General features: G+C 37.8%; 2 protein-coding genes across 8 annotated transcripts; one reads left to right on the top strand and one right to left on the bottom strand.

Moving 5' to 3' along the window:
• Nucleotides 1-451: 451 nt before the first annotated feature.
• Nucleotides 452-8,947, bottom strand: LOC122307137 (rRNA-processing protein UTP23 homolog). Of its 7 annotated transcripts, none has more exons than XM_043119804.1 (8): nt 5,888-6,159; nt 5,407-5,463; nt 4,135-4,328; nt 2,912-2,992; nt 2,635-2,755; nt 2,173-2,478; nt 1,135-1,197; nt 452-925 (listed from the first exon to the last, which is right to left on the bottom strand). In XM_043119804.1, exons 3-8 carry the CDS (start codon nt 4,326-4,328, stop codon nt 770-772), a joined length of 921 nt encoding a protein of 306 aa, XP_042975738.1. In that variant the 5' UTR covers nt 5,407-5,463; nt 5,888-6,159; the 3' UTR covers nt 452-769. The 7 variants fall into 7 exon arrangements, with proteins under 7 accessions (XP_042975738.1, XP_042975745.1, XP_042975739.1 ...); XM_043119811.1 differs by having other exon boundaries at nt 452-909; XM_043119805.1 differs by having other exon boundaries at nt 5,893-6,159.
• Nucleotides 8,948-10,626: 1,679 nt separating this feature from the next.
• LOC122308048 lies at nt 10,627-13,448 on the top strand. Its single transcript, XM_043121207.1, has 2 exons — nt 10,627-12,917; nt 13,013-13,448. The coding sequence occupies exons 1-2, from the start codon at nt 12,753-12,755 to the stop codon at nt 13,325-13,327; spliced, it is 480 nt and encodes a 159-aa protein (XP_042977141.1). The 5' UTR covers nt 10,627-12,752; the 3' UTR covers nt 13,328-13,448.
• Nucleotides 13,449-13,901: the final 453 nt, after the last annotated feature.

Genomic DNA, 13,901 nt, shown 5'->3' with positions numbered 1-13,901 from the left:
ATTTTTTGGGCCGTCGTTGGTAGATCATAGCATGTTTAGGTAATTCAGAATTGAAGCATAGTTTTTCTCCGGGTCACGCGGTACTTTCCAAACTTGTGTTCACTGTTCACAGGATGTCATGATCATACAGGTTGTTGGGACTCGTCATAGGAAGAGGAGAAGTCGATTCTGTTAGCTGTGCAGTTGGCTGATATGGTATTATTGCGGTAATTAAAAGAAGTGGGAAATACAAGAGTAAAAGCAGCAACCACCAAAATAGCAAACTACCACGAGTATACTGAGCAAAACGCCAATGGTCTTCGGCCTGATGGCTTCTCCACTCATCTCAACTTTCAAGTATGGGATAGCATGAAACATCTGGAGTCGAATCCTCTTAACCCCAGTTGCTTAAAATTAATAAATAAATAACTACACACACACACACATATATATATATATAAAGAAATACATGTCGGCTCCAATTGTTGAAAACCTTGACTCCCTTTGGAAGCAAAATCCAAACCAAAAAGAAGACAACGAATCACGACACCGACGCAAGGCAAGCAGCTACTAGCTAGCTTTCCTAAACTCAAAACAACTGCTACGTCGACAAACTTCATTGACCAAATATGATAAGCCAGCCCTTGACCAACATCTACACCACAAAAAATAAAACTAAAAAACCTTGTAAAATCCAGAATCCACTCTGTAGTCTGTATTCTCTAGTCGTTTGTCATAACCATGATCACCTCTGGAGCATATTTCAATATTTCATAGAATAAAGGAATTCTCAAATTTGAGTAAGGACATCAGACAAGTTTTCATTTGGCCGGCTTAACATCAACCATCTTTCTCCATGTTTTTGCCTCCACATGATCTCTTCCGTTTCCTGCTCCTGCTTCTCACAGAATTTTCGCCATCTTTCTTTTCCTGTATTGAAACTCCACTTAATAGCACCAAGATACATAAAATATTAAGAAGGTAGCATTTTACTTCAGCACAGAACAATTAAATTGTATAATCATTTTACTTGAGCCTCTCTTAACTGTAATTCAAAAAATTACAGATTTTGAACATAAAAAAAATTATAACGAAAAGGAAAAGATTAAAACAAAATATTATAGAGCATTACAAAAACTGCATGGAAAAGCTCACCTTCTCCAGAACCAATTTTGGTTTTTCACGGCTCTTTTTCCTACATGAAAGTGGGTTTGGACCCTGCACAGTTTCAAACCATGAGCATTAAAGATAGTCAACTTAAGAAAAACAGCTTCTAATAGCAATGATAGCACTGCACCACAATAAATTCAAATTCAAATTCTACTTTCAAAATTAATGTCAAACGAAACAGAATGAGTTGTGATAGTTAATGATGACGCACGGGAACATTAAAACACTTCTATCAAGATCTTTTTTACTTGACTTTTTTTTTTTTTTATAAGCAAAGAGCTGATATACGTACACCATTACATATCATTGGAATAAAGTTCTATAAACATTGTGCATTCTCTATTTCCAAGTTACCCCAGAACTTTTCTGTTAAGATGTCCTAAATACAATTCAATTTTGAGAAGCTGAAAGAAGTTGAAGACCAAGGTTGGATATTGCATTAGAACAAGCAGTAATTAGCATATAATCACTATCTGTTATTTAAGCTTTGTATTAGAACAAAGGCTATATACGTTTTTCCCTTTCTTTTTCCAATTCCAACACAGATCTGCTTTTAGTCAAAACCGCAAAGTAAATTGTCATGTTATTAGCTAAATTAAACTATTATTTCGATAAGTAATTAGCTTAATTAAACTACACTGCGCACAAGGTCTAAGTGTGAGCATTACCACTCTGAATAATTAATGGTGGCAGATGCTCATCAGGTACAGACACAACATATACTCTACCTCACCATATCAAACGGTCTGTCTTCAGTTAAGCACTGAATACGAACCCTCCATATCAAAACCATAAACTCCCTGCAACAACCTTCTTCAAAATCTCCATATGGGAAGTTTTAAATGCAAAATTAAGTTTGAGATGTCTCCATATCAAAACCATAAACTCCCTGCAACAACCTTCTTCAAAATCTCCATATGGGAAGTTTTAAATGCAAAATTAAGTTTGAGATGTACAAACAAGGTTAAACAGCAAGAGGAGAAAAGAAGGAGGGGGGGGGGGGGGGGGAGTAAGTTATATAACCTTTGCCTTCTTTCTCTTAAATTGAACTCTGTCCTTCATGCTCGTTGCCTTACGGGCAGTTGGTGTTTTCCTTTCATCCTGTATCCCTATTTTTTGATCTACAAAATCTTCATTTTCACCGGAAGAATTATTTGCTTCCTCGTCAACAGACCTATTCCTTGACCGTTTCTGTAACATCTTGCGATCCAACGCAGTCATATGCAAGCGTGCTTCTTCAGAAGTTTTGACAAACTGGCGTTGAAATGCAGATGGAGACTCAAGGAAAAGGGAATTTCTTAAACCAAAAATGATGGGGACACCTGGAATCTGCAAGTGAATAAACAGATTAGTAATAATAAATGCCTGTCAAAGAGAACAATTTGCCATTTGTTGTGCACAACAAATTAAAGCATTAGAAGAATTATAACTCAAAACACGAAGTACCCTAAGGCTATCCCATCCAGAAGAAAAGAAAATATTAACCTCCTGAAACTTCTTCCGAAGATCAGTATCCTGAGTAGCAACAAAGAAGTGCTCAGGATTATTCTGCCCAATAACATCCTTGATGCAAGCATCAGCACTCTTGTTTTTCTCATGATCACAACTGTCGTAGAAAATTGATCCCAAGTAACAAAAAAGAAAACCAAAAATGCTGTGAGATTTGGGGTTCTTTAATGCCATAGAATATAGAATTAGTTAGACCTTCGAAAAATTAGAGAGAGAGAGAGAGAAGGGTTGGGGGGGGGGGGGGGGATCTGACCTGGCAGTAAAGAGCTGATGAGCAGCCTCAAGGGCTTGAAAGTAGGAAGTGCCAAGCCTTTTCAACTCAGCAAGAACACATCTAAAATAAAATATTGCAGAGCACCAAAAATGGGATCAGTTCCAGAAAGAATATAGATAAAACAAAGAATGCTTCATCAAACATACTTGAATAACAAGTGAAAAATAAGAGAGGTCTCTCTCTCTCCCCCCAGAAGAGCTTCAACTTCTCTCAAAAACCCACCACCCCACCCCACTCCAGGAGGAAGAAGGCTTAACCATCCCTCCCATTCCCCTCCTTCCCCCTTTCCACCTCATCTGGAATCTGGATCTCCTCTGATTTTCTCCATTTGCTCCTTCATTTCCGTCCTCTTCCCCCTCATTTTGTTCAAGCTTTAAAGCTTAGATCTACCACTCTCCAGTTGGCTTCAACCACCATGTGCCCCACACATGGATTCCTCATCTGCCAAAACTCATCAACTACCCTAGTCACCCAACTATGGCATGAAACAACCAAAGTGTGACCACTGCATTATGCCACTGTCTTTTTTTGAACATCTAAGCCTCCTCTGCTTGCTCTGTTAAGTCCTGGCATGTTTAAAAGTAATTGAGTTCCATTTTCCTTCCCCTTTTGCCAGACGTACAAACTCCCAATCTGTCGCAGTCTAACCACCCACAATTGCCACAACCCCATCGTTGGTCTGATTATCCACTGATCTACCACCTACCACTATTAGACCAACATTTAGACTAACACATGGGCCTGGAGGCTCCTCAGTGGCTTCGCTTCCCTCTTTAAAATAGCCCTCTACCTTCTCTTTTGCTGGTAACCAATTGATTCTTTTCTTTTTTCTTTTTTTTCTTTCCTTTTTTTTTTTTTGAGGATATAGAAGACGATGGTGTAAAAGCTCTCCTGGAAACTCTGAAACAATCAAGTGCAACATATCATTATCCATTGTGGCCCTCAACAGTGCTACAATCCATTAATTGGATTGCAAAAAAACCCAACCTTTATGGCAGTTCCCTCTTGGATTTTATTGAAGAACATCAGTCTAGACCAAACCTTTGATCCTATTGTTGTCCCTTTTCAATTTAATTTCGGTGTGTATTTATTATAAGTGAGCATTTGTAGGGACTTCCCACCCCTTTTTATTATATCATTTTATCTACTTTAATAAAATATCGCAAACAAAAAATAAAAAATAAGAGGGAAAGGAAAGGGACCTGGTGGTGAAGAGTTTAACAGGAGCAGCAGAAAGGATGTTGGAAATGGCAGTGTCGGCAGGTTTGATGGTATTGGTGATTAGGTGGTGCACAAACGTACCATCGCATAAGACCTTGAAGGGCTGTCTGAGCCCAAAGCATGAAGTGTAGAACCTCACACTCTTCCTATGACACTTCTGCCTTTTCACCCTCATCTAAAAAATCAATTTAAAAAACAAAAAAAACAAAGGAAATCGAATATTAACACATGCAATTATAAACTAGCCTATAACCCGCACTGTGGGAGCTTGCATTATCCTAATCTACATTAATTGATTTACTGTCTCTTGATTTATAATGTAACGCCCGTACCCAAAGGGTAAGGGAGTGAGTTCCTACCGCTTAACATTAGAACAATACAACAATAAACTCCAAACGATAAAGGGAAGGGTTCTATAACATGTAAAACTTCGTTGCTTACTAAGTTGTTGATAACTTGCCCAATTATCTCCATTATTATATCTCGTATGTAAACACAAGCCAGTTACATAATGCAGAAACAGAAAATTCTCAAGAAAAAGGGCAATTCTGTTTTCATAAGCATTTCATTACAATAATAATATATATAAAAGACCTAAGAGTTTACTAAACAACATCAGAAATAGAAACAGATGCCATGTTTACCCCGTGCTAGGGTTGTGCATATCTGTGATTAGACAAGCTGAACCTAACGCAATGTTTTGTCACCAAAGTGAGCGCACTCAAAACAAAGGCCATGTTTATCCCCATGGCAGGGTTGCGCATTCTGCAGATAGCCAAGCAGAACATAAATCACCTTGTCACCAAAGTGATCGCACTCATAACAGAGGCTACTATTATATCCCGTGGCGGGACTAGAAATTAGAGACCACTATTACATGTCGTAGCAGAGCCAAAAATTAGAGCAAAACAAAATCTTATGCCTCAGGATTTTCAGATACAATAAAATAACAAAAATAGTATTTTTTTTTTTTTTGTTGGCACCGGGTGTCCAGGAACAACATTCCGACTAATCATATCATATCAAAATTTCAGATTTCTTATTCATACTTTACGCAATAGAGAAAACAAAGTACAAAAAATTCTCACATCTACACCTGTCACGATAAAATGTCAGATTTTCATGTTCAGATACAAAAACTAGTGCATAAAATAACCAAGGCTGCTTTCATAACAAAATATACATGTTTTTCACAAAATCAAAATCGATCTCAATATGTTTTAGGCAAAGTCTAGCATAAGAGCAATGCTTACCTGACTTTTGGAATATACTATCTAAGCTTTGAACTTGAACAGAACTAGTATCACGACCTAATACAGAAAAATATCATCAACATTAATAACTCATGTCAGTACAAAACCAACCTAACAAAATTCTATAACCCGAATGATAGCTCAATAAGAGCCAGAATCCACTCCTTTAACCAATTATAATTAATATTGGCGCTCCAAACATACACCTTAAATTTCCGACTACTAGAGGCTTGCACGGCCAAATTGTTCATTTCATTTCAGCACAACAATAGCAAATGACCCAACAGAATCATTCTCCCTCTGTTGGGATAACCTTGCAACCGACCTCTAATACCTCAACTTACCACCAATCAACCAACAACAATAACAAAACCAACAGCACATTCAACTCCACTACACCCTCCAAGAACAGTCTAATTAATCAACAAACCCTAAACTAACCACAGTTGAAGATGACAAGTAAAACGGGTAAAGAGGATACCTCACCAGACCTGAAGCGGTGTTCGACTGGACTCGGTGATGGAACGGCACGAATTGAATGGTGACGTGTGGCTGGACTTGTGGCGCGGTAGCCTCCACTGGTTGCGGTGGCTGGCTTGCAAGGAGAGAGAGAGAGAGAGAGAGAGAGAGACAGAGAGGAGACTGAGAGACTCGTGCGACGTCGTGAGTGGCGGAGGAGCTGGGCGACGTGTATGAGTCACGCTAGCTCCGATGGCCTTCTTTGGTCACCGAGTTCAGCCCAACACTGAGACACTGTGATACGCCGACAGAGAGTTAGAGAGAGAGAGAAACGGCAAGAGAGTGAAGGAGATTGAGTAACTTGCCGGTATCAGAAATCGAGAGCGGGAAGCGGCGGCGCTGGACGTTCCACAGTGAGCGAAGGTGCCAGAGGAGATAAAAGAGAGAGTGTCAGGCGAGGGGAAACAAGGGCTTGGTGCGGCGGAGCTTCACGGTGGCGGCCGTCGGAAATGTGTAAAGCGACTCGGCACGAACCTAGATGTACGGCGTGGAGCTGGGCACGGCGGCGACCGGCAGTCACAGAGGAGAGGGAAACGGGCAGAGAGAGAGAGAGAGAGAGGGAGAGACGTGAAGGGGGGGTTCGCAGGGGGAGAGAAAAGAAAGACGTCGGCTTAGGGAGCTGGGAAAAAATACTATTAGTTTTTTAATATTATTATTATTTTAAAATTCTAAAAAGTTGATTCGTTAATTATATTTTATAGATGAATTTAAAAAATTTATAATAATAAAAGTAAATGAAACACTTTTACAATTTGAAAGTGTAAACCTAAACCTAGGACTATTCATAGACCCGACCCGGTATCAAGATATTCCGACCCGGACCGATTTAGGTGTCTTCCGCTCACCCGTTACCCGTTAACCGACCCTACAATGTTTTCAGAATAGTGTTCCGACCCGGTTTTTTTTTTTCCTTCTGAGGTGGGGGCCACGTATGTGTAAATATTTATATTATACATGTTCCCACATGCAACGTTGATTATTTAATTGTGATCCCCTGCATATTCTCAAGTACGGTATGTTTCTTTCGAGGCAAAGCTTTGCGAGCCTTAGTTCAATGGAGTCTTTCTCTTTGTCAATGGTGGTATCACTTGCATGCAGTTCCTTAACTTCTTCAAGTTCTTCCAGTGAAAAACCAGACAGTTCTGCATCGTAAAGGGATGGGTCGATATGCAGAGAAGAACTCCATGGATGGGCTCAAAGCTTTCCAGCAGCATGTGGACTTCACTAACTCTTGGGACGATCACAGGCACTGCTCCATAGCTAACGATGAGATCTCGATGATATTCTCCTGTTCATATATATATATATATCACCAAACTCAAACCAAAGAAAGACACACAGAATCTTTCGGATCCACCCACCAACAAACTCAAACCAAATCCCAACAATCCCCTACAAACAGCATGCTGAAACAAAAGACCAAAATCTTCTGATTCAAGAAACTTTTATTGCCACGCCAATTATAAGTATGTTTTTCTGGGTTCAGTTCAGGACCACAAAATTGCATAAAAGATTAACATGAAACATACTGTTTTTGAAGTGCTTTTGATTTAAAGTATGATTGTTGATGCTAACAACGCTCGCATCCTCATTTCTTTTGGGTGGGTCCTTTTTTGCTGCTTAAGATCTCATATTCGAATTCTTGATGACTTTCTTCCAAGTCCTTCGTAACTTGACTTCATAAGTTGATCTCAAAGTCATGCCAGGCTAGTATTTATAGGACTTTTTTGGTGTTTTTGTCTTCATATTCTACTTCTTAATTAATGAAGCCATAGCTATACAAGCTTGATCTTGTACGTACATAGAATTTAATGCTCAGAAAGAATATTGGGAGCCGGATTTGGTCGGTTATTGCAGTGAGGAGAGAACTTTAATTTGGTACGTGATATGAAAAACATGTAGGTAAATGTTTATAAACCTGGACCTTAGATGTTAACTCCCAGAAAAGAATTTGAAGGAATCCTGCACCTTAGATGTTAGATTTACAAGAAAGTCTCAACCTTCAACATCATTCAGATGAAATTGGATCTGTCCCAATAACATCAATTAGCTTCCAGGTAATTAATTATAGGCAGGGTTATACATAGATGAGAAGCCTTTGGAGGCCAAAGCTGAGTATGCTTCTGGTTTGGAGAAATCAATTCCCCAACCAATTCCTTTCCATGATACTAACAAATGAGAAAGAAAATACACGTTCTACTCTCTAAATATGGCACAAAAAGCTAAAGCTAAAAGCAAGAAAACATTCAACTTGTCCTGTTGTGTCATCACTTACATTAACTAACTTTTTATTACATCGTAATTAGGTTTTCAAAGACATTTCCTCAAACAGGGGATATACTAAATGGAGAAACTCATAATTTCATAAATGAGAGAGAGAGAGAGAACAAATTCCCTTTTTCTGAATAAGAAACAAAAAATATCTAGATACATGTTCTTCATTATTTGTCAAAATGCCAAAAGAAACGGATTAAAAAGAAAAAAAAAAAAACATTTCTTATCAAGCTTCCTTTTCATAACCATACCTTTACATAAAGCCATACCATCTCACTTCCAGTGTTCTTCCATAGGCTTTGTTTTCCCAAGAAAATTAGTTTTTCCCCCGTGCAAAACATGGAAGTAGAAATCAGAAAATGGAGAATTTATCCATACGGATACTTTATAATAATCCATACTTTTCCTGTATGATGTTTTTCAATTCAGGGCGTGTAGTCTGTTCTTTTCTTTATGATCGTCTCTGTTATACACCCATTTTTCAATCCATTTTAAGGACCGAGACAACAACATTGCATCTAAAGAATGCCCAATGTAGAAAAGCATCCACCCATACTGCATACATGTACGAAATCACAATAACAAAGCAAGAGAGAGAGAGAGAGAGAGAGAGAGAGAGAGAGAGAGAGAGTAATACCTATAGATTATTCCCAAAATCAGGTGGAGACTAGAGGGAGACCTTCTGAGCAAGAGAGCAACGCCGACGGAGAGAATCAAAACTGTGTTTTGCTTGAACTGCTGCACATTTTGGGTGGAAACGGGTTACGGGTATTACCCGATAAAAATAGAAACGGTTACGGTATAACCCGTTTCCGATTTAGCCTGTAAACGGGTCGGTATTTCGGTTCGGGTCGGGTCGAAAAACGGCCGGGGTCTGCCAGACGGTTTATTTGTACAGTCCTACCTAAACCAGTGTCGTCTTGGTTCTTTTATTTCTAGGCGATTAGGGTAAAAGTTTAGGTGCGATTTAGATAGTAAGTTAGAATGAAAGTTGAATAAAATATTATTAGAATATTATTTTTTTAATATTATTATTTTTTTAAATTTAAAAAAATTAAATTGTTTATTATATTTTGTGTGAAAATTTAAAAAATTTATAATGATAAGATAAAATGAGATGTGATAAAATACTTTCACTATCTTACGAAGTTTTAGGCTTGGGGGTCTTAAAACAAGTTGGGCCGTTTAGATTTGGATGTTAAGAATATTTCATAATATTCGTAAATAATAATGAAACAATAGTTTTAGGGGCAACTAGGGTTGCACCTCCGCCGTGTCTTTGCTTATGCCACGTCAGCTGACTTATTATTTATTAAAAACAGAAGAATAAATGGGAAAATGAAATGAAATGAAATGGGTTTCCATTTCCGTGGGTTTCCATTTTTGGCTTCATCCCCAAACCGAGCTTCTCTTCTCCTTGTCTAGTCTGTGGCTAGGACATTCTTGCAAGAGCGAAAATGATTGTTACGGTCGCGTCGTGGGACAGTTCACATCTCTGAGTCGTGTTCGTCGTCGTGGGTGAGAGAGTGAGTGGTCGCGTTCATCGTTGTGGGGGAGAGAGCGACTGGTCCATCTTCATTTAAGGTATATTATCAAGTAGTTAGATCCAGTAGCTAGATCTGCTAAAATCTCAAAAATGACTCTACGTTGAACTAAAATTTTCATTTAAGTTGTTCCCAGTGAGAGAAGGAGGACACACGTTTGTTTGCTGTCAGTTTGCAGTACATTTTTCACAAATTGCAGAGCTTAGAAAAATTATTGGCTTTGAACCCTAGAAAAATTATTGGCTTAGAGATTTTGGTATCTCACTTCACTGGAAAGTGAGATACCAGAATGTCATTTGTTGTTGTCAAAGAACCGCAGAAGTAATTTGTTATCTAGTAGATAAGAATTATTCATATGTTTGAAAGGTGGAAACATGCATAACTAAATAATATACCTTAAATGAAGATGGACATGCATAACTATTGTTCTTGGAATGGAAAGATGTATGAGTCCATAAAGTGAATTTAGCAAAAGTAAGCATTTGAGTTTACAGAACTAAACAAGACATATACGGAACAAAATATAAGAGTCATCTTAACCTGTTTAACTGAGCAAGAAAACCTGCTGTTGCTGCTGAGAATTGGTTAATTTGGCTCGAGGTCATTGTAGACAAATGGCAGAGAAAAATAGGAAGAGCATTTGTTGAGGTCGCATGAAAACACGAAGGCTTATTTCTCTTCAAGATAATTTAGATATGACCCTAGATAATCCTACCTCATTATTAATTGAAATAGAAGTGTAGTTGAGTTGGATATGACTCTAGGTAAACTTGGTAATAAAGGTTCATGTAGCATGGCCCAGGTCTTTTGGCCAGAGTATATTGTGGTATTAATATATATTTTTAGAATAATCAGCTTTCTTGTTTTTTGATAGATCTGTTGCTTGGAAACCCCTTACTTGTCGTGCTATTGCAAACATCTTAGTGCTTGATGTCACTGAGGAAAAAATATACTTGCTTTCCATTCCACTATATACATTTGGCATCTTAGTTTTAAGCTTCCTTTGCTTGATGTATGTTGAAAATGACCAAGGATGCTGAATCGATTGACTTGTCTAGAAAGCAAACGCTGGCATCTTTATCTTTTATTTGTTAGTTCTGCTAAACCATTCTTAATTTAGTGAGAACCACAGAATTTAATTTCCATTCTTCACAACCCATTGCAATTGCATTATTTCTTTTTAATGTGTACCGTGCTACTCTTAAATAACGTGATTACTAAAATCAATAATCTAATTTGTTTGGAGGAATATCTATATTGGAAAACAGGCCAAGATACACTTCAATGGGATATTAATCATTCAAAGCTTATGCAACCCAACTCTAGTCTTTTCTTGTTGGAAAAGTCTAAACCTCCCCGGGGTGCATCCCCATTGCGTCCCCGTTGCCTACGTGACTTGAAAATGTAAACGAAGCCGTTTACATTTTAGAATCCCATCGGTCAAACTTTGGCTTTCCCTTCCCGCATGTGTTTTCTCTCATCTCTCTCTTCTCTCTTGTCCCTCTCATCTCTCTCTTCTCTCAACCCTCTCATCTCACACAAACCGAACCCTAACCCTCTCATCTCCCTCTCATCTCTTCTTTCTCATCATCCCTCTCATCTCTCTCTTCTCTCAACCCTCTCATCTCACATGAACCGAACCCTAACCCTCTCATCTCCCTCTCATCTCTCCTTTCTCATCATCCCCGTCATCCCAATCTAACCCACACGAACCCTAACCCAAAGAAGCCCTGAACCCACTCGCCCTCCCTCTCCCCGTCGTCCTCTCAGAGAACCCACTCAATCTTCACCCCGTGCTCTCCCCCAAACCTCCATCCTCGTCGTCTTCACCCCTGAGGCCGTGACGGGACACAAACCCACAACCCTCAAGGCACGAATCTTTGTTGGAGAACCCTCAAGGCACGAATTTTTGCTTTTCTTTCAAATGGTTTTGGTTTGTTTTAACGTTTTTCTATTTATTTATTTTTTTATCATTGGGTTTGATTGGATTGAGTTTTGGGTATTATTGGCGGACTGGGATCTTATAAGCTGATGTAGCTCTGTTTGATTGCTGAGAGAATGTGGGAAAGAGGGAAACAATTAGACTTGTGCATTTTGAATATTGTCGAATGCGCTACTTTGATTTCTTCGAGTCTAATGTTTGTGTTTTTATGGTTTGTTCACAGTAATTTTATTGAATATTATCTCGTTTATTTGTTCTGTTTGAGATGAGTGGTTTTAATACTTATTGCATTTGGCTGCTGGGAAAATTGGGGGAAAATGACGTTACATTACTCAAAAAAAAAAAAATAAAGAAGTGAAGGAAATGTAGGGTAGCAATGAAATTAGGGAGGTTTGGTAAAAGTAGGAAAATAAAAGCCCCTATCTACCATATGCCTTAAACTAATTCTTGATTTCTTTGTTTTTCCTTAGTTTTACTAGCAACAGCAAGGCTTCAAGGTTGTTGATTGGATTGTTTTTCCTTAGTTTTTCTGTTTAGTGATTATTGAATCTCAATTATAAATGTGCACTTGAATGGTCGTTCAGTTGTTGGTGAGATGTACATGAATTTTCACCAAAAAAAACAACTATGTTCAACAACCAAGTATTTCTAGTCATAGCACCTGGGTCTTTTATGTATTTCTGAAATTCGGGCCTCCAATGTGCTTGCTTGGTTAGTCAGATCCTGCCAAAAACATATAAGATTTTGGCAATGTGTATACTTAATATTTTTCTCGGGTGCCTAAACTCTCAAAGAGAACAAAAAATTATGTAAATGTACAAGAATTATGACAATGTGTATACAAAATGGGTTTACATTAGTGCTCATAGCAGGTTCTTTTTTTATCGCTATGATGTAGAACTATAATCCTCTTTCATTAACTTCCCTTCATTAAAAAAAGTTGAAAATTAAATACTAATTATATTATCAATAATACTTTCTAAACTTGCTGCTCTTCATTAATCTATCAAAACTTCCCGCTCTTCATTAATTATTCCATCATTATTCAACTGTTATTCAATTGTTTTATGAGGGTTCATCTTAGAATGTCAAAATCATCTTCATCATCTTTTCCCAAACGTAGTTTGGGAAAAGAATTGTGCTTCTGCGAGCTGGAAGCCACATTGAAATGGTCAACTACTACAAAAAACCCAAGAAGACCCTTCTTAGGGTGTTCAAAGTATAATACCCAGGTAACTACATTATTTGTTGCCTAAAATATTTTGGATATATAAGCATTAATAAACTGTACAGTTCCTATTTTCTAATATATGTATGAAATGAGCAGGGCTTAGCATATTGTAAGTTTTTCAAGTGGTTGGATGGTAATGAAGTGATTGAGCTACAAGTTCAAGAAAGAATTGATGAACTGTTAAAGAAAGAGAAAGATGTAGAGAACATACTTCAGATGCTGGAAAAGAGGGAGATTGAGCTCCATAAGATAGTGGATCGCCTCGAGAGGGTAAGCATGGTGTTGTCCAATAAAAGCGACGAAGTTACACAAAAGGATTGGTGCTTAATGCACAAGAAGCTAGAAGAATGGGGTTGTGCACGCTATTTTGGATTTACTGTTGTTTTGTATTTGCACATGCATTTTACCTAGTGTTATATAAGTGAATTTGGGATTGTTGTTAACTAGTGTTTTGTATTTTGTGGAATATTATCTTAGTTATGTAACTAGGATTCGATGAATGTAATTGAAGTCTGCTGGGTACTTGTTTCTATGGCAAAGAATAGAAAATATTTCTGCCCAAATGCTTGGTTGGAATGAAATTGATGGAAGAAACGTTATTGATATATGGTGTTGTTAATGTATCATTATTTCTTTTATTTTGTGATGGAAATTATAGGGAATTGAGATGTTCTTTTTGGTAGGCTGTCGAATGCATTATCTTATGTTATATAGTGCTTGAATTGGTCTATGGTAATGATTCCAGCTGCTTCTCTTTTGTAGCAGCAATTTAGTCTATCTTATATAGTTGTTGAGGGATGTCTAAAGTTTTGATAGAATAATTCTTCCTTGAAGTTTACCACAACAGGTGTACCTCATTGAACATCAATAAACTGCTGCACGTAAAATCAGTTCATACCTATGGATAGAATAGCTTTATTTCCCCTTTCAAGGATACATACGACTAACTAATTAACCAATTTTGTGGTAGTCATAAATCAAATAG

This window comes from Carya illinoinensis, chromosome 4, assembly GCF_018687715.1.
Source record: "Carya illinoinensis cultivar Pawnee chromosome 4, C.illinoinensisPawnee_v1, whole genome shotgun sequence".
In the NCBI taxonomy this organism is placed as follows: Eukaryota; Viridiplantae; Streptophyta; class Magnoliopsida; order Fagales; family Juglandaceae; genus Carya; species Carya illinoinensis.
This window is presented reverse-complemented; position numbering and strand designations above follow the sequence as displayed.

Excerpts from the sequence above, each read along its gene's own strand:
- LOC122308048 (XM_043121207.1), top strand. The coding sequence starts at position 12,753 with ATGAGGGTTCATCTTAGAATGTCAAAATCATCTTCATCATCTTTTCCC. Across the intron at positions 12,918-13,012 it reads GTTCAAAGTATAATACCCAG|GGCTTAGCATATTGTAAGTT; the intron begins GTAACTACATTA and ends TGAAATGAGCAG.
- LOC122307137 (XM_043119810.1), bottom strand. The coding sequence starts at position 4,328 with ATGAGGGTGAAAAGGCAGAAGTGTCATAGGAAGAGTGTGAGGTTCTAC. Across the intron at positions 2,479-2,634 it reads TTCGGAAGAAGTTTCAGGAG|ATTCCAGGTGTCCCCATCAT; the intron begins GTTAATATTTTC and ends ATTCACTTGCAG. Across the intron at positions 926-1,134 it reads CAAAATTGGTTCTGGAGAAG|TGGAGTTTCAATACAGGAAA; the intron begins GTGAGCTTTTCC and ends GGTGCTATTAAG.